This window comes from Bos indicus, chromosome 13 (assembly GCF_029378745.1).
Source record: "Bos indicus isolate NIAB-ARS_2022 breed Sahiwal x Tharparkar chromosome 13, NIAB-ARS_B.indTharparkar_mat_pri_1.0, whole genome shotgun sequence".
In the NCBI taxonomy this organism is placed as follows: Eukaryota; Metazoa; Chordata; class Mammalia; order Artiodactyla; family Bovidae; genus Bos; species Bos indicus.
Window position 1 is genome coordinate 70,069,620 of NC_091772.1, and position 20,614 is coordinate 70,090,233.

General features: G+C 47.3%; 1 protein-coding gene across 7 annotated transcripts in view; it reads right to left on the reverse strand.

The window, feature by feature from the left end:
• The window catches only part of CHD6 (chromodomain helicase DNA binding protein 6), a 201,469-nt gene that overhangs the window by 43,991 nt on the left and 136,864 nt on the right, over positions 1–20,614 (reverse strand). For all 7 annotated transcript variants that reach the window (XM_070801690.1, XM_070801688.1, XM_070801689.1 and 4 more), the window contains 6 exons: positions 8,766–8,930; positions 6,925–7,104; positions 5,744–5,854; positions 3,872–4,074; positions 2,984–3,183; positions 2,164–2,323 (listed from right to left, as the gene is read on the reverse strand). In XM_070801690.1, the coding sequence (XP_070657791.1) occupies positions 2,164–2,323; positions 2,984–3,183; positions 3,872–4,074; positions 5,744–5,854; positions 6,925–7,104; positions 8,766–8,930 (1,019 nt within the window). The remainder of the gene's footprint in view (positions 1–2,163; positions 2,324–2,983; positions 3,184–3,871; positions 4,075–5,743; positions 5,855–6,924; positions 7,105–8,765; positions 8,931–20,614) is intronic.

Genomic DNA, 20,614 nt, shown 5'->3' on the forward strand with positions numbered 1-20,614 from the left:
CTGCAGGTATGCAATGGGGCCAGGATTCAAATCCAGGCAGTCCTGACCCCAGAGCCTGTCTTGACCCTCATCTGATATTGGTGGTGTGGTAGTTTAGCCACTAAGTCGTGTCCGACTCTTACGACCCCATGGACTGTAGCCTGCCAGGCTTCTCTGTCCATGGGATTTCCCAGGTAAAAGTAGTGAACTGAGTTGCCATTTCCTTCTCCAGAGCATCTTCCCGACCCAGGAATTGAACATGTGTTTCCTGCATAGGCAGGAGGATTCTTTACCACTGAGCCACCCAGGAAACTCATCTAATATAGAGGTGGCAGTAAATTTACTAGTGAAAGAGCCCATAATTTTAGAAGCTCACAGGCCAGCTATGCTGAAGCAATCCTGCCTGGTCTCTGCAGAGACCAGGACCTCAGGAGAGAACCAGAATCCAAGAGCAAAGGGTGGACAGTTCAAGGAGACAGGTTGTAGATTCAATACACAGAAGGACAATGAGTTATAATCATCTGGTAATTCAGTGGTAAACTCCCATCACTAGGAAGACTGGAGCGGAGGCTGGAGGACTCCCTGTTGGGACACTGCCCACAAAACTCCCAGGCTGCAGGGAAGGCGCTGCAAGCACCCACCAGCTCAGAGTCTCTGGGCCTCACTGAGCCAGAACCAAGAAGACAGTGGTCTCCACCAGATTCAGAAGAATAAACAGCAGTCAGCTTCTTCAAACCCAGAGAACTGCTTTACTATTTTATTCTTTGATTCCCGGGATGAGGCTTGCACTCAGGAGACAGTTGGGCTGGTGGCAGAAATGTTGAGAATTTCTCCGAGGTTACAATTAGTTCTGCTCAGCATCTATGATGACCCATGCAGGTGTGAGGGAAGAGCTTAGCCTGTTTCCAACACTCCAGATCCCCATCTGCAGCTGGGGACAGGGCAGCCAAGTGTTGCTGCTATAACTTAATAAGGCAAAACCGGAGTTGGTCCTTGGCTTTGGTCTTCATCATTTAACGAATGTAACAATTCCGTTGTGGAGACAAGCACCACTGTTCTCCCAGCCCATAAGGCTCACAACCGTGGAGTTACCAGCTTTTCATGTCCCTCATCACACATGGTGATGGTTTCTCCTTTAGTCACACCTCTCATAGTTGACACTTTCTCCCTGGTTCTACAGTCAGCATCCTAATCTAGGTCATCACGATCAACATTTGTGATGACAAAACTCTGTGTTGGCCATTCAGCTCCAGGTAAGCACCTACTCCATCTTGCAAATTGTTACCAGATTACTTTTCTTCCCAAATACCATTTTTTCAATCATGTCTGACTTGTTCAAGAAACATGGCTGCTTAATATTAATACTGACAACAGACTCCTCAGGAGCCTGGGGCACCAGGTCTCCCCATCCATCAAGGAGTCCTTGTCCCCGCCAGCCTCCTTTCTGTGTATCCACATGCAAACCTATCACTGTTTGTGACTGGTGGCCTCACTCCCCACAACTAAACTTCACAAGGAAGGGTTCATTTTCTATCACTTGTTTCCTTTATCTCTGCCTGCCCCACCCTAGCTGTGAGCCCTGGGATATACAGAATGCTATCTCAGATGCATGTCCATCACACACGAGGAGGCCATGGATGTCACGGCAGATGGGAAGAGGGAAAACCTGGCATGGCGAGGGGGCAGCTGAGCGTGGTGGCCGCCGAGGCCAGTCTCCGTTCTTGCTGACGTGCCCATGGGGACAGAGGGAGGGAAAGCAGAGCAATCATCAGGGTCCTCAGTGGATCTTGAGAGTCAAGTCACAAGATTCTGTATGAACTCCGTTGGTGAGAGAGGCCAGGTTCCAGAGGAGAAGAGAGATGGTTAAAGGAGGTAGAGAGGGGACCTTCCTGGTGGTTCAGTGGTTAAGACTCCTGTAGCCTGACTTTGATCCCTGGTTGGGAAACTAGATCCCACATGCCACAGCTAAGCAACTAAATATCCCACATGTCCACACTGAAGATCAAAGATCCTGGTACAGCTAAATAGATAAATATTTTTTTCAAAAAAAAAAAAAAAAAAGGTAAAAAGAGAGGCTTCAGGGTGAATGAACCCTGATCCATCTTCCAGCATACAGCCGCCTGCCTTTCTGACCTTGCACGGTGGTTCAGGGGCACCAAGTGACCAGGGGTGAGGGGCACTCACTTGTTGCAGTGCTGTTTGAGGTGCTTCTTGTAGCCATCGTCATGTAAGACCACCTCGGGGTTGCAGGTGGCCAGCCAGTCTGCGTTCTTTAACTCCGGGAGCAGCAGCTGGTTCTTCGTCTTCTTCCCCTTCCTCCCTCTTGGGACTGGAGCGGACAAGCCTGAGACAGAAAGGCAGGGAGGTGAGCCAGGGTGCCTTCACTGTGGTTGTTGGAACAGAGCTGGGCTAGGGCAGCAGGGGGGCAGCGGGGCTGCACATGGTGGCCCTGGACGAAGGACCCTGCTCCTCAGCCCCGAGGCACGGATGGTGAGGGAGCAGCCAGTCCCCTACTCAGTGAACCCGTGGTCCATTCAGTCAGTTAGGAAGCATCTACCAAGTACCCTGTAGGATCAAGAAAGGTGCAGCAGAACCTGTGTCCTTGGGGATCCCACCACCCAGCTGGGGAAAAGGAACACTGAACCTGAAGATGAGAAGGTGAGTGAGCTGCGGCTCAGCACAGGGAAGGAGCAGTCCCAGGAAACACACAGACAGAGGTGGAACTGGGGTGGGGCATGCATTCCGAGTCCTCGGGTCACAGGAGGAGATGCTGTGACCCCGAGGGCAGAGGGCAGGAGCAGAGAACTTCAAGAGGGCCCAGCCACACTTAAAACATCCCAGGTAACATGGATGAGTGGGAAGGAGAATGGAAATGAACAAAACCCAGCATCCTTTCCCACCAGTGGCATTCTGAAATACACCTGAGGAGAGAGAGAAGTCCCCGAAGCACAGCGATGTGGACCAGCACAGAAGAGGGAGGGAAGGACACACTGCCACCTCGCACCTGAGTGGTTCTGGAGTGTCTGGGCCTGTCCGTCTTTGGTGGGCGTGATCAGCTCCCAGATGAAGCTCTTGATCTTCTCGTCCCCTTTGTAGTGCTTGACGCAGTACACCAGCAGGGCCCGGCAGATCATCTCCATGTCCTTCTCGTTCAGATGCCACTTGAACCGCCCGTGCGTCAGGATGTCCTTCCACCGGCCCCAGCTGAGAGTGGACCCCAGAAGGGCGTTAGAAAGAGGAAGGGCCAGTTGTGCCCTCGACACGGCGGGGCACACAGGAGCCAAGAGCGTGTCTTGACCCCTGGTGGGGCCTATTAACCTCCCTGAGGGCTTTGTCTCCTGAAAAACCTCGGAGGCCTGCACACTGCAGCCCACCAAAAATGACTGAGGGGACCTGGACACTGGACACAGAGAGCTTCGTACGGCCGCTAGAATGTTAAGTAGGAATGCCAGTATCTGGAGTGAGGAGTAAATCTGGAATTAAGACAGAGTCCAGCTGCAGTGCTGGAAAGCGATGGGGAGCTCCCAGAAGCTAAACCCTCAGCTTCTACCAGCGCCAGAGCCCGGCACGCATCATGCGGTAACGCTAACATCTGCTGCACTGATTCCTGTACGTCCTTGGGGGGAAAAGGCCGGAAATCAGTACCAGGCAGCAAATGAGTCCCAGAGATGTGCTGTGGCAAACACATGAGAGAATCACGGTACGTCCGTAAAATGGCGGCAGAGCATACTGACTGAGGGGCCCTCGGGCAGAAAGCTCAGTTCTCTCTTTCTCTAACAGACCCTCCCTCCGCCCAGACCCCAAAGGGGAGGGGAGAGACACGCTGGACACATCTCGACTGAACAGAAGAGGGGGAAAAAGACGAGGGCGAAGAGGCGAAGCCAACACCCACCCGAAGATGAGCAGGTTCTTCTCCACCCGGAAGCACTCGGCCCGGAGGTAGCGCCTGGTTTTGTCATTGAGGCGCCGGGACCTTGTGGGCCTCTCGTCAGAGTCGCTGTCCAGCTCCGAAAACTCCATGAGCTCGTCCTCCTCGAAAGAGTTGTAGTGTTTGGTCTGCTTCCGCACGCGCGGGCGGTCGAGCACCAGGCTCTCCTGGAGGCAGAGGGGACTGCTGGGGAGAAAGGCCTGGTATCCCTCCGCCATCATGGCGGACCCTGCTGCCGCTCCTCGGGACCCGCGCGGGGAAGAACCACACCCCCGTCTCGTCCGCCAGCAGGAAAGGCCCTTTCCAGCACACCTGCCGGGTCCGCGGCAAGCAGAGGGGACGCTCGGGGACTTGTTGAGGCTGGCCTGTCCCCCCGCCTCCCTCCAGGGCTGGCCGCCACCATCTGCTGGTTCTGCGGTCTTTCTAACAAGGACGAGGGCCCCCAGCGCTGGAGTGCTGCCTGGGGCACCCCGGCTGTTCTGCCCAGCACGCGGAGGCGGCTCTGGAGACAGGAGTCGGAGAATTCCATCTGCTAGGCAACTTTCTGAAGACGAACACATATTAGTGCTGCCTCCTTTTGTGCCTTCCACTGGCGCCACTACCCTTTTGTCTTTCATGGAAGAGAGAAACGCACCCATTCGGTGGCTCCCTTTGCCACAACCATGACCACTTCTCTGGTCTCTATCATTTCATGCTTCTCGCCCCCTCCGCCTAGGCCTCTTCCGGAAGCTCGGCTAAGCCCCTGCACACTCATCTATGCGGCCTGGACGTTGTACCTACTTCAATCATCTTCCCTCCCGCCTGGATGCTCCAACTGCTTCTGACTGTCTCAGGGCAAGGCATTTTCTTCCCCCTCTTGCCCACTGCCCTGTACATAAGTCACTTCCTGACCGTGACACTGGACAACTAGAAAGAGGTTACTAAGGGGACGGCAGAAGCCTCCTGTTAGGAGAAGCTGGACTAAGTAGCCTCTGGCGATCCTACAGAAGAACTGGCAAGGCTGGATGCTGGTTACTGAATCAAAAGGGTGTAAGCAGGGATTGTCTGCTGGGTCTGTGAGCCCAGCAGAGTTCAACACTCATCTGAGGACAAGAGCAGACAGTGACGTGTGCTCAATCCCAAGGGAGGTGATGGGGTCAGAGATGGAAGGTAGGGCAGCTAACACTTCTGGGAGCCTCACAGTGGGGCTGGGGGCAGCTGCCTTCGCAGTGTTACCTCCAACTCTGCAAACTGGGTGCCACCACCTCCTTTGTTCACATGTCTCTCTTTTTTTTCACTTTCTCATTGAGGTCAAGTACCTTGCCCAAAGACATACAGCGAGTCGATGGCAGAGCCAGTATTCAAACCCTGGTTTTAGTCCAAGGCCATTCTCTTCCTCATGTTCAGAAATAGAAAAATTCAAGATACTGAAAGAATGAAGGGGAACCTAATACGCTTTTCCACGTCATGCTTTTTTCCACTAATGTTTGTCAGAGGTAAAACTCCTCGCATAGGAAGTGCTCAAATAGAGGAAAACAGCCACATGCTAAGGACAGGATATTGGCTTGGGTCACGGGGCTGATCTTGATCTGTTTGGTTAGTTCTAGTTCGAAGTGAATTTTTACTAAAATTGGAAATTCCAGTTTTAATAGAATTTCCCAGGTACCCATTAGGTCATTTTAAATAGTTAACATTTCTCAAGCTTTGTCTATGTGGCAAGCATGTTTTAAGTAGATTACATGTAGCATCTCATTAAAGAACTAAGGCTCAGGAGTGAATCATGGTTTGAGCTGGTAGGAGTTTATGGCCCTATATCTGTGAAATATTTAATGAAATAAAATATGCTTAATGTTATACCTTCTCACTCTTTGCTTCAGTGTCCAGTTCAGCTATTTTAGCCCACTTCTGCCAAAAGTTTGGGTCATCTAAGGAAATATCCGTTCTGTTTCCTGAAGCCACAAAGCTAGCCTGTGAAGAAGAAAGAACCAATAAACCGTATCTGAACACAATAAAACACCCTGTGATCTCCAATGCACCAGAGACACAAGTATATGCTCCATCTGCATTCAAAATCAAAACCTCTAACAGAGCTGCCAAAATGTTAAATGGAAATCTCAAAGCTATTCTTTTTAAATTTTCTTTCAAACACTGGGTGAGGAAATTACAATTTCAACCTACAGGATCATTTTTTATAACTTAAACTCAGAAGCAGGAGGACAAGCCCGTGGGAGACAATGGCAAGCATATGTCCAGCTGCCCGTGCAAGGGTTGATTCTTACAACTTCCCTGGACGTGGTTTCTCTTTCAGTTCACCAGGTCCCAAGTGTCCATGCTGGGACAGGCCATGGCTGGGCAGTATGAGGTCTGCAGAGATGAGTTATGCCTCTTAAGTGCAAAATGTCCCTGGAAAAGCCCTCCCTCTATAAGTCACCAGACTGGTGATTTACAGACAGGTCACGAAGCTCAGAGAGCCTGTGGCGAGGGAACCCCAGAGGGATCTGTAAGCGGTTTGGTTAAGTTGAATTCTAAACCCAGTGACCTGACGGGCAGAGCAAAGAGGCACCTAGGCTAGAAGCTGGGAATCTTGGATAAACACTCTCTCAAGTCTCATGAAATGAACAGAATACTTGCTTGAGTTTGACGAATGGAATGTTCACTGGAATTTCAACTCTCTGACATTGACCAGGGAGTATCCTATAAGGGAACTGAGAGGACTAATCGAGGATTCTGGAGCAATCTCTGTGCATAATGAGGAGTGCAAATTGCAAACCCAAGTGTCCTCCCTGCCCACTGAAGATCAGCCAAGGATTTGAAGGGGTGAGTTCTTTTATAGCTTCTGACCCATCATTCAAACCTCTTCTAAGAATCTGCATCTTCAGAGTGGCACACAGAATAGGCATACAGCCAGAAAATCTCAACAGTTTGCATTTAGAGAAGTAGGAGCCCAGCCGATGAGGGTCAAAGAATAAAGACTTTCCTTGTCACTGCCCCCCGCCCCGGCCCTGCCCCACGTGGACGCTGCAGAGAAGGCCCTATACCTTGGCGAAAGTGGATCCTTTCCCCTCAGACTGGATGGTGATGGTATGTGTCCTCCTCTGCAGGATCTGGTCTATGTCTTCTTCACAGAACTTGGAGCCTTCGTCCTCTTCATCCATCAAGGCGCCATAGGCACCTTTCCGGAGCAAGTCCTCTACCTCCATCTTTGAGAGCTGCTGTACCTGGATGGGTCACCAAAGGCTACTCACGAAGTGGGAAATGCACAGGAGGAAAACGGCCTCAACTCTGACCTTCAGGACTTAGCGCCCAGTTCCTCCACTCATTGTGCATGTCAGAAGAAGAAAGACATGGACAACGAGCTTTAGAAAATGAAAACCCAAAGACACACAGGAGGATGATGGGGAGGGCGGGCAGACGATCCTCTACAGGGAGCCCTGGAATAAAACCCAGCCCAGGACCCAACGGCCCTAACATTCCTCAGGATGTTGGTTATTATCAAATGTCACAAACTGTTAAAACTAGGCACCACCGGAGAGAATATGTTTAAGGTTTATTTTATGTTTTAGTTTGAGTCTGTATCTTTAAAAACCTCCAGATGGACCAAACTGAGCTAAAGAATAATGATTTATTCATTATTAAATAAAAACAATAGTATTGGAAATGATGTCATTTCTTAACTAAAGAGAGGATCCCATGCCAAGTGTGATCTGCTCAATTGCTTGCTGAAAACAGGAAATGGGAGTTCAAAACACCCTTTCCTGGTTCTAATTAAGAATCTGGTTCTCTTTATATCAGTCACAGGAGGGAATTCCATGACTCCCAGCACTGTACCATGAAGTATTATACTTAGCAGCATATGCATAGCTAAGAGGATACAGAACATCTGGACGAAAGGACAGCTCACTTAGAGGGCCAGAGATTAAGGAGAGATATTCTGCTTTGTTTGCCTGGACTTTACTGCAATTCAAGAATCTTAGCAGCACTTTTTATCCCCTCCGGAGGCAGGAAAAAAGATTCTATTCACTGCCAAGTTTCAAGCTGATTGATAATTAATTCATTCATTTCTTCATTGACCGTGATGCACTGAACGTCTTTAATATACCAAGTATTCTTAGGGGTGCTGGGTATGGAATAGCTCACCTTCAGGGAGCTCCAAATCTATAGTATCAGATAAAGCATGGTGACACTAGATAATTTATAGAGCCGAGAGGGTTAAGACCGACTCATTTCCAAAGGGCAAAGTCTATTCATGGGGTGGGTGGGAGGGAGGCTCCATGGGGAGGGCATGTATGTACACATATAGTGATTCACGCTGTTACACAGCAGAAACCAACACAGCATGGTACAGCAATCGTCCTCCAGTTAAAAATAAATACAAATTAAAAAATAAAAGTTTATTTACGGAAATGTTATCTAATGTTGGGCAATCCTACCACCTAACTGCTCCTATGGATTCCCTTATCCATCTAGAGATGTAGAGATTCACCTCAATAATCCTCTATTCCAGGGGATTGACCATCAAAGATGTGTGTGCATGTGTGTGTGCTCAGTCATGTCCAACTCTCTGTGACCCCTTCGACTGTAGCCCGCCAGGCTCCTCTGTCCATGGAATTCTCCAGGCAAGAATACTGGAGTGGGTGGCCATTCCTTTCTCCAGGAGATCTTCCCGACCCAGGGATCAAACCTGTGTTTCTTGCATGTTCTGCATTGGCAGGCAGATTCTTTACCACCATGCCACCTGGAAAGCTCCCAAAGATGTGTGGCCTAACTCAATTTAGTGAAAGGGAACCTTACAACAGCCGTAGGAGCACAGGCTTCTGGCAGGTGGGGGTGGGGGTGGGGGCCCCCTTTCCGGGCCCAAGAGCAGCCCCAGCATACTCACGCCATTCGTGCTGCCCTTCCGGTTGATGTCCTGAAGGACGGCCTTGTCCAGGCCCAGCTTCAGGCTGGCCTTGTCGAACATTTCCCGCTCGTAGGAATTCCGCGTGATGAGGCGATACACCTTCACGGCTTTACTCTGGCCTATCCGGTGACACCGGGCCTGAGCCTGGGGAGGAAGGAGGGGCACACGCGTCAGGGCACCAGACAGGACGGTGGCAGCCCAAGGGATGGGGAAATGATGCTGTGTTCCACAGGGTGTGAGTGGCTGGCTCTCAGAGGTGGGAGTCATGGGAATGATTGTGGAGCAGAACTCACCCGTGTGCCAGCCATCCCTTCCAGAGTGCTCCTTTCACCTCCCATTATTTATGGGGTGACCCTCGTGTGCTGGGATACAGTGCCGAGAGAGACCTGGCTTCCTCCCTCCCCAGCCTGCGGTCTGCGTGCAGGCACTCGGTCCCAGGAGGCTGCCTTGCTCTCTGGGAAAATGTGCCATTCAGAGCCAGCAAACCCAATAGTTAAGTTGTTTTCATTTTACCATAGAAATTTTCACACATAAGACAAAAGCAGAGAAAAGTATAAGGACCTCTTGTGGTCATTCTTATTTCACATCTCTGCTATGCCTTGATCCTCTAAGATTATTATGGATTATCATTTCATCTTCACATATTCCAATACATATTTCTACATAGAAGGACTCTTGTAAGATATATTACTATGGCTAAACTTCAGAAAATCAACACTGAGTACTATCTAGCCAGTGTTCCTATTTCCCTGCTTATCTCATATATATGTTTTTAAGTTCACTTGTTTGGATCAAGATTCAAACGAAGCCCATGTATTATAATTGGTTGATATATTTCAAGTCTCTTTTAATCTACAGATATTCCCTGCCTGTATTCTCTCCTTTTTTAAAATGCAACTTCTTTGCTGAAGAGACCAAACATCTCTCCTGTAGTTTCCCACAGTCTGTATTCTGCCACCAGTGCTTTGGCTGCATTATTGAACAGATTCCTCTGTTCCGTTTACTTCCTCTAAACTGGAGTTATACCTTGAGACTTGCTGAGGTTAAGATGTTACCTTTGGCAAGTGTATTTCACAGGTGGTGTATAAATTTCCATCAAAAGGTATATGATGTCTGGTTTGTCTTTCTTTTGAAGTTGATGATCACTGCCTAGACTCATTATATCATTAGGGGTTACAATTCCCCTCTGATTTTTTGGTGACCCTGATGTACAGTTCATAAAGGAGAGACAAGCTAAATGTCTGGCTCTTTCTCTTTGTATTTAATCAGTTTCCAAATGAACACCCTCCAGAAGTGACTAACAAAGATCTTTGTAATTAGTTTTTTAAGTAATACAATGAAAGTATGCATTTAAATAATACATGTGCTTTTTTTTTTTTTTTTTACTGCACTTACTGATGTTATTATTTTTAATGCTGTTCAAATATGGCCTGTCGGAACCTCTTCGTTGGCTCCTGGCTTTCTGAGGAAGACTAGAAAAAATTCTGATACTGCATTTGGAGGCATCAGTATAAACTCACAGTTGGGATATGCTGTGTGTAAAGAAAAAGATATGGATATGTCTACACTTAAGTTCATATGTTACGTCAAAGACGAGCAGTCTCTGACAGCTCCCTTGCTTTCTGGTATAACATGTTCCATGCTCCCACTGCATATTTCTTGCCTAAACCCAGATTCAGCCCTCTTTTCAAGGACTCCAAGAGCCTCTTTTGCTCTAGTGGCCGTGAGGGAATACAGTCTGGATGCTCGCTGCCACTCGCTTGCTTGGTCATTGGTCCTGGGTCTACTCAGTGGGCAAAAGTACAAGTGTTTGTGTGTGTATAGTGTGTATGATCGTGTGCACACATAAGACCAAACACATCATGAAATCATACTGATAACTTTTAATTCCAGTTTGGGACTATGGGATTTTATCTGCCTTAACCACACATCTGTATCTCTTTTTAACCACGATGAAAAGCTCAGTTCTCAACCATGCCAATATCATTGCCTATTTGATCTATCCCACGATATATAAAATACCAGGAAAATAGCATCATTATGATCCCTTCTCCCAAAAACATAATTACTGAAAACAATGTAAGGCTTATTGCCCTCCCACCCTAGGCCATGTCTCATTAAGTATGTACAGTCAAACTGCAGTGTTTTATACACATACTTGCAAATAGCTTTCTTTTTTATAGTGTCAAGATCGGCAATTCTAAAACACTTTCTGTGTAATCTAGGATTGAGCCAACTAGCGAATATACCGAGGGTAAGAGGAGTCAAGCTTTTCATTGTTGACAAAGGAAGTTACAAATATGGAAAGAAGAAAAACTAGAAAACCTCTCTGTGGTGTCAGACTGGATTTGGAGGTTATCAGTATTGTCATGGTTAGGTGTGCACGTGTGTGTACACAGCTACACATATACAGACATAGAAATAGACAGAATGTGTATTTATGTTTATATGTTTAGGTAGACATATGCATGTATATACACACATATACGTATGAAGGCATCGTATGTATATATGCGTATCTGGATTCCCTTTGTGTGTGTGTATTCTGGCTCTGTCCACTGAGAGGGCCTAGACACAATGGCATCCTAGTAGCAAAGAACATAACTAACTCTCAGATCTTGGTTTCTAAATTCCGTTCTCCATAAGAAGAACAAGGCCTGTCAGAGAAGTGATTAATTCTAGGGCCAGGGCAGTCAGTCTGAAACAGATCACTATGCCAGAATGTGAGGAAGAACTCAAAGGATGATGGAGACACATCAAAACAATACCTGAAACTTGAAGAGCCTCCATTGGCTGGGTCTAGGATTAACTCAACATCAAAATAAATACAACGATGGACTATAACCCATTGAACAGAAGAAGAATCCATGAGTACATACTGACATAAATAAGCTAATGGGAGAAAAGGGAAGACTTTTTCATAGCATAGAAAGTCACAAACAAATGTAGAATGTTAGAAAATCAACACTTTGCAACCATCACAGTGATGACTGATCCAGGCAAAAAGGATCAATGGAAACTAAAGCCACTGGGTGAAACTTTGACGAGGAACAGTATATTTACATACTCTCAAAGCATCTCTCCAAAACTCCTTTTTAATTTCAGAGGGAAATGAGCAACTTCATAGTGGAGAAATCCGGCAGACGCCACTAACTGAGCTCAAAGTGCTTACTATCGACAAATGAATGTCGTGTTCCTGGAGACGTGACACCCTGAGAACGACCTATCACTGAAAGGTGTCACTGAACCTGAGCCCAGTCCTGAGGAAATGCAAACACAGAACAAGGGACCATCTAAAAAAACATAAAGCCTGCACTCGTCAAAGACATCAAGGGGGTGGGAGAACAAGAAATATCAAGCAACTGATCCACTAAAGGAGACTGAAGAGGTAAGAGAACTAACTCTAATGGGTGATCCTGGTTTGGATCTTGGGGAGGAACGCTGAGTTGGCCAAAACGCTCATGCAATTGTGCAAAAAAACAAAAAACAAAAACACAACCCTGAACAAACTTTTTGGCCAACCTAATAGCTAGAAAGGATGTTGAAAGAAATGATAAAATCTGAATATGGACGGTGGATCGGAGTTGTTGCTGTTCAGTCATTAAGTCATGTCTAACGCTTTGCGACCTCATGGATTAATGTGGGGAGAAATGAAACCCTAAACATCAAAAGCAAAATCAAACAGTTGAATCTAGCTGTATATGACGTGGACAGCATAACCCCAAGAGAGAGATGACTTCGAGTGTTTGTATTTAATTTTTCAATACCTTCATTGTGATATAATTTCAGTTTACAACTCCAACATGCCCTTTATCCAGATTCACCATTTTGCCTCACTTCCTGTATCATTTCTGCCCTCTCTCCTGTCTCTCTGAGTACACACAAAGACATAAACACATCTGTGCACACACAGGCCACTTTTTGTCTGAAGCATTTGAGAGTAAGCTGTCCCGAGTGCTTTAGCCTTGCACACTACAGTCTCTTATATAACCACAGTTTAGTTCTCAGGATCAAGAAATAAGGATAGTGTCTCTACATTAATTTAACCATGTGGGAAAGAAAAAAAATTAAACCAAGTAACTTTGGAAAACGGTATTTTGATAACATACTTTAAGCCTAATGAATACTTTGGTCCAATGAAAAGGAAATCCAAACAAGGGGGGATAAGTGTGTATGTACAGCTGATTTCCTCTGCAGTACAGCAGAGACCAACACAACACTGTGAAGCACCTATACTCCAGTAAGAAATAATGTAAAAAACCAAAACACTTTAGTCCGATACTGCTGTTGTTTAGTCACTAAGTCGTGTCTCTTTTGTGGACTGTAATCCTCCCGGCTCCTCTGTCCATGGGATTTCCCCAGGGTAGGGTACTGAAGTGGGCTGTCATTTCCTTCTCCAGGGGATCTTCCTGATTCAGGGATTGAACTTGTGTCTCTAGGGCATCTCCTGCATTGCAGGCAGACTCTTTACCACTGAGCCACTGGGGAAGCTTTCAGAGAATATGGGTTAGTAATTCTGAAACTACTTGATCTATGCATATACTAAGACTGAACAAATGAGTAAAGGTATTGTATTATGATAATGAGACCAGGCTTCTCACAACCAGAGAAAGGAGTTACAAATATGCAAGAGTGCAGAAGGCTACAAGGAGTCCTTCTGTGTTGGGACAGGGATCAGAAATCTCACGACAGATGAACAGATACAGAAGGAATGCAGGTGTGTGGTACACGTGCTTGCGTCGGTACGCACACCTGTGTTTCCTAGCTGTCTGCCCGGGGAATCTAGAAGCAGTAACACTCCAGTAGCCCGGCGTGCTCAGTCACTTCAGTCGTGTCCAACTCTCTGTGACCCCATGGACCATGGCCCTCCAGGTTCCTCTGTCCATGGGATTCTCCAGGCAAGAATACTGGAGTGGGTAGCCATTTCCTTCTCCAGTGATTAAAGTATGAAGTGAGTGAAGTCGCTAAATCATGTCTGACTCTGGCGACCCCAAGGACTGTAGCCCACCAGACTCCTCTGTCCACGGGATTTTCCAGGCAAGAATACTGGAGTGGGTTCCCATTTCCTTCTGCAGTGGATGTTTCAGACCCAGGGATCGAACCCGAGTCTCCTGCATTACAGGAAGATTCTTTACCAACTGAACTATGAGGGAAGCCCCACAAACTGACAGAAACATGTCTAAAGGATAGGAGCCAACCTGAAGGGGCTCCCAAAAGACCAAACCCATACAGAAAAATTATGAGAGTAATGGATTCTAACCTGTAAGATAAAATAAATATTCAGGAATCCATACCGATATGGGGGACAAACAACAGCTGTTCTTTATAGTTAAGAGTCCAATTCCGACAGCAGAAGGAATGACTAAAATAGAAAATTACCATTAGCCAAACACACCATGGTATTAATTACTGAAGGCAAGAACCACTGGTGGATGCTAAAATTAATAGGCAAAAGTATGATAAGAAAACAGAGTATTTATAGCATCTCAAAATATCGCCTCCCAAGAAACTATGTTTCAAGGTAAAAATAGTAACTTTACTGTGGAGAAACCTGGCAGACACCACCTCAACCAAGTAACCAAGCTTAACAATCATGAGTAGTAAGACAGATCGACATCACGTACCCGCTGAGAAGGACATAACATCACTTCTATGATATTCATGCCAAAAATGGATAACCTCAAATCTGATCATGAGAGAAACATCAGGCAAACCCAAAGTGAGAAACAATTCTACAAACAGCTGGTCAGTACCATTCAAAAGTGTCAAGGTCCTGAAAGATGAGGAAAGACAGGAGCTGTCACAGATTACAGGCGGCTAAGGAGTTGTAATTTCTAAAGGAAACGTGAGATCCTGAACTGGATCCCAGACCAGAAAAAGGAACATTTGCAGAAAAATGAAGGAATCTGAATAGGGTCTATAGATCAGAGTACTGTACCGATGTTTATTTCCTGGTTTTAATAATTACACTATGGTATGGGTGCTGCGTGCTCAGTCACTCAGTTGAGTCTGATTCTTCGCAACTCCATGACTGCCGACTGTCAGGCTCCTCTGTCCATGGGATTTCCCAGGTAAGAATGCTGGAGTGGGCTGCCATTTCCTTCTCCAGGGGATCTTCTCAACCCAGGGATCAAACCTGCATCTCCTGCTTGGCACACGGATTCTTTACCACTGAGCCACCTGGGAAACGTGTATGGTTATACAAAATGATAACATAAGGGAAGCTGGGCAAAGGATCTTAGAATGTTGCACTATCTTGCACTTTTTACTTAAAATGACTTCAGAATAAAACATTTTTAAGAGATTTTGTTTTATAATGGTATATTTAGGATGGTTCCAAAGTTGAATATACAAAAAGGCATTTTCAGAAAAACTAGTTTCTATACATCACTTCTCTGTTCTCTCACCCTGACCCCTTCCCCCAGTAGGTAACCATTTAAAATGAAGGCTTTTGTTTACCTCTCCATGGCAGGGGAGGCATGACAGATAGACAGACATCCAGCCTTTTTAGATAAAGGCTGGCATACTACATTTTTTCTACCTTATTTTTTTCAGCCAACAATATCTTCAGGAGATGACTCCACAGCAGTGTGCAGAAATACTTCCCATTCTTTTATTAGAGCTGAGTGTATTATCTTAGTCAACTTAAGTCTCCTACGGATGAACAACTAAGTTGTTCAGGTTTTGGCTATTACAATTAGTTGCCACACCTTCTTTTACTGTCTTTAGTGGTAGTAAATCTTTATTATTAGGAGGGAATCTGATGGCCAGCCCTGGTAAATAAAGGACATGATCAAGGTACGTAATATGCTTTTATGGATTATAGAGACTATAAAGCAGTAGTAATACGTGGTTCCTGCCAAAGCAGGAGATGCAGGTTCAATCCCTGGGTTGCGGAGATCCTTTGGAGGAGGAAATGGCAACCCACTCCAGTGTCTTGCCTGGAGAATTCCATGGACAGAGGAGCCTGGCAGGCTATAGCCCATAGGGTCACAAAGAGTTGGACATGACTGAGAGACTAACAACTGTGGTCATTAAGTACTGGCATTGATTTTCTTATTTTTTTGGTTCATCTGGTATTCAGGGAAAATTACAAGAGGGAGTTTCAGAAATGTTCTGAGCAAAAGTCTAACAGAGCTGCAGACATCACCAATTTATGACCTTTTTAGAATCGACATCCCCATTGGTCCTTGCTACCAGCATCCTGACTCTTACACAAGGGCAGCCACGTCTTCGGCTGAGACCATTTCCAGCCTCCCAGAGTCAGCCAGGTCTTACGGTTCTGGACAAGGACATGTAACGGCAGTCAGCCCGGACTAGCTGGAAAAGTTCTGCTCTCCTGAAAAAAGCATCACGCCTTCCTTCCTTATTCTCCCTACCCGGGGTTTGAAGGGTCCATCCTGGAACCAAGAGCGTGTAAACCATACTCATGGAGGCTGATGGAGCAGTGAGACAGAGGAACCCGGGACTCTCCAGTCAGCATGAAGCCACCTGACTAGTCCTGGGATATCTATCTCTGGACTCCTTGCCAATTGAGGAAAACACACCTCTGCTGGGGGCACGGGGGTGGGGGTGGGTAGGGGGTGCTGTCACAAGTAGCTGGGGGGTACCAGGAGACCAAGATGACTTACTGAAGATAACAGGGTGAATTCTGTCCCATTTAAGAGCTTGTCATTTCACAATTCATACACTCCTTATTTTCCTTATCAGAACTCACACACACACACACACACACAAAACTTGGTAGAAAGAGGAACATTCAGAACTAAGGTAGCAACTGAGATGAAGTCCAAACGAAACACATTACAAACACAGAACCTCTGCTGGAGTCAGGCCCCTGTCCCAGGCAGTGGTGCTACCCCTTCACCCCACAACCTCCACCCAGGGGAAATCAGAGCTCCAGTGCTCCTGCATGATTTGAGAGCTCGTAGGTTTTCTCTACTTTTTAATACCAAGAGCCTCCGAGAAACATACGAGATACAAGTAGTCATGTTCAGAAAAATTTTAAATGGGTACAGATCCCAATGACTGCGATGGGAAGACAGAGGGAGTCTCAGATTTCCAACTGATTCCAGCCCTCAATTCACGGTGCTTAGGTGCAAGTCTAGAACCTTATATCACGTTTCTACAATCACATGAAAATTCAAAGGTCGATATGAAGAACCAGGCAAGCTGTTCATTCCTCTCTTGACCCTTATACTACTTCTTCAAATGATTAGCTCTACGACATTTTAAAGGCATGTTTTAAAAAATCCTTTAAAATACTACTTGTACCTTAAAGAAAATTTACATCATCAGAGAGGTTAAAAGAATTTCCCAGAGTGCCCTCTAACTCAAGCACTGTGAGCATGCTGGGATACTCTGCCAGTTCATGACACACATGAGTTACATCTCAAACCCAGCGATTTGACGTTTCTCCTGGTACTCTGTAGTCTGTGTCCGCGGGCTACCTACTCATCAGAGGAGGACTCAGGGGCCCTCAGTGCAGTATGAACCAGGGCCCCAGGAAGCTGCCTCCCTTCAGCCATCTCCTTTGCAGGCCTACTTTGGAATCTGAAATTTCCAGCTCCAGACTTATTTCTGGGAGAAAGGCACATTCCCTCTGACAGTGGAAACATCTCCGGGGAAGAGCACAGGTGTCGGCCCACCACGCTGTGTTTCCACTGTGTGGTTCCAAAGCCCCGCACACTTCTGCTTCCCCAGGGCCTGGCCTTGTGTGGAGCACTCCTAAAAGTGTCTCTTGGTCAGGCAAGAGCTGGGTGAGGACAGGAAAGAAGGAGAGGTGAGCGAACAGCCTGGGAAAAGGGAGCTTTGGGGCAGCAGAAAAGAGGAGCAGGGGGTGAGACGGAGAGTACACTGAAGACAGGGGCAGGGGAGACCTCAGAGGAGCTTGGCTCACTTAATCGGGGACTCACGCTCTACCGTGAGCACCTCCATCTGTGTCAGGGGTGCCACCAGCGCTCCCCCCACTCTAAGAGGCCACACACCTTGTCCCCTCTGTCTGGAACATTCTTCCTACTGATTTTGTATCCTAAGATTCCCACTCCCACCATTCGGATCTCCCCCAAGATGTCACCCTCCTGAAGAAGGCTTCCTAGGCTACCCTCTGAATCAGGGCGCCCAACCCCCGTCACTCGTGTCCTCTTACCCTGTGTGGTCTCTGTGTATCGCTGTCTGGACTGTATGACTTATTCTTCCCTGTTTATTGTCTGCTTCCCCCACTAAGACGAAGGCTCCAAGAGAGCACACGCCACGGGTCTTGCTCACTGCTGTGTCTTTGGCAATTTAAACATGCCCGGCACATTCTGGCACATCCCAGCATTCAATAAACAGTCACTGAGCACCTGGACCACATAACGGAGCAGTCACAAAGTCTTCCTTTCTTCTAGCAAAGAAAAGTGAACTCGATGCAGTTCAGTCCTCCAAGTCACGGGCACGCACACTATCAGTATCAAGAGGTGGTTCCAGCAGAGGCAACGGCCACCAGGGACGAGCCCCTCTCCCCACCCAGAGCAGAGTGTCAGGTCCCCGCTCCTCTGGCTGGGTTCCCTCCTCCCTTCCCAACCCTCTGCAGAGGCCGCATCACCTGTGGTTGTGCTCTCCGCCAGGATGCCCGCACCCAGGCTTCCTGAATTCCCCCCTTTGGGGCTTATCCACAGGAAGGACGGGACCCGGGCCACCTTACCACTGTTACCATGCAGCCTCTGCAAGGGTGGCATGTGCCCTCAGGGCTGGAGTGGCATTGGCTTTTTAAAACACATATATTTCTCAAGCAAGTCCTAAAACATATATATTTCTCTAGTTCAATCCCCAAAGCACAGAAAGCTCCAGCAAAAAGATCAGAAGGCTGAATGAATGAACTTTCAATAATCGTCAATGAAAAAGCACTGGAAGAGGCAACACTGCGCTCTGACTTGGGCTGAGTTTTCAGACAGTGCAGCTCTGTTTCACGGCCATGGACGGTGGCTTGTCTGCAGCCCTGCCCTGGGGACTCGGGCTGACTTCAGCTGAGCCCAATCGCCCTGCCACTCCCGCCCCATCCCAACCTGGTCAGCTTCCTTGTCGAGGCTCAGAGGGGGTCTGCCTAGGATCAGTCGAGAAGCAGTATGCTAGCAATCCCTGCCTCCCCACATTGCCCCGACTCTGGAGGAGCACGGACCGCACCAGATCTGCCCAGGCTGTTTGAGATCACAGTGAACCCTGAAGTTCACTATCTGAACTTGACCTCTGGAGCTATGCTAAAATTTCACTGGCATAGAAGGTAAGACCATGTTCATATGGGACTCTCTTTTTGTGGTCCTGATATTTTTATCAGGTAGAACGTGCTTCAATCCACTCGTAAAGGAATGTTCTATGCCACACCCGTTTTCCAAGAAGAATATGATCATCTTTAATCAGGGTAGGAATTGTGGCTCTTCAATAACCATGAAGAACTACAGATGACCAAAACCTCTCACTCATATACAGAAAATGTCAGAATATGGGCATATGTGTGAATGACTGTGTGTGCTGATATGACCTAACTGGCTAGCAAGGGCAGTACCCGGGAACGGTCAGGTTGAGTTTTCTGCTCTGTTAGGGACAGGAATGCATTTCACCGATGTTCACAGCTGATTTAGCTGCAGTCCTGTGAACCACACGCTGGTCTCGGCACCCCAGTCTCCAGACTTTGTTTTCTATATCACATTCCCAGCATGTGGGTGAAGGGTAAATGCCAGGGAGACTGTGCTGAATGCGCATGGTTTTGGGGGGCATAGTCTCAGCCCTTGTACTCCCCTTCCCATGCCAGGCAAGCCAAAAACACCCTGCTCCATCTCTGGGGGGCAACTCAGAACAGCCCACCAATAACCACAGACCCAGCTCCCTACCCTAAAATTACTCTATGCATTCCAATTCTTTCATTTCTACCTAGTCTGATCGGATGTCTCAAAAACAAAGGAGAGCTCTCCCTTGGTTACAAAAATGTAAATAAAAATAATCCCAAAGGCAGCCAGTCTGGGAGACCACAAGTTGAGGAATTCTAACTCTAACATGGACCTGGGGCTGTTCATTGACAGCGTCATTCATGATCTTCTGCACGTTCTTGGACAAGTGCCTGCCTGAATCGTCCGAGTGCTCACGGTCCTTGTTTCTCCACCAAGGCTGAGTGTTAGAGGAAGTTCAGAAGCTGACTCAGCATACGAAACCCTCACACAACCCAACTTCAGTCTGGACATCCCCACTCATTCCTTGACTCATCTCTTGCGACTCCCCCAGCCGTGGACACTAACAATGGCCATTCCAAAGCTGCTCCCTTCTCCCTGTGAGAGCCCTGCCCACCCCATCTGACCAGACCAATCCATCACCTGAGGGGTGACTGATCTACTACCTTCAGGCCTAGACATTCTCACTCTTGCTCATTCCATTTTTGGCACTGCACCATCAATGTCTAGATGCCTCTGGCTGTGACCCATCTCTAAATGCCAGCCCTATGCTTTTACTTTCCTTTTGCAAGTCCTTCAGGCGTGCCCAGCTAACAGAGCCTCCAAATGGCCCCCACCACCGGCCCAGGTACCGAGCCTCATCGTCAGGTGAGCTCTGTGAAGGAGCACGGAACTTTACAGCTGTTGAGAACTTACGACTTAAGGAATCATCTGCTTCAGGGTTGGCAAACATCTTCTCTAAGAGTAAATATTTCAGATGCTTTGGGCTATGAGGGCCCTGTTGCAACACTCAACTCTGCTACTGTAACATGAAAGCAACCAGAGATAACACAGACACAAATGCGTGGGGTTACAGTCCAATCAAACTATTTTTAAAAACAGGCAGCTAGCCCACAGGCAGTAGTC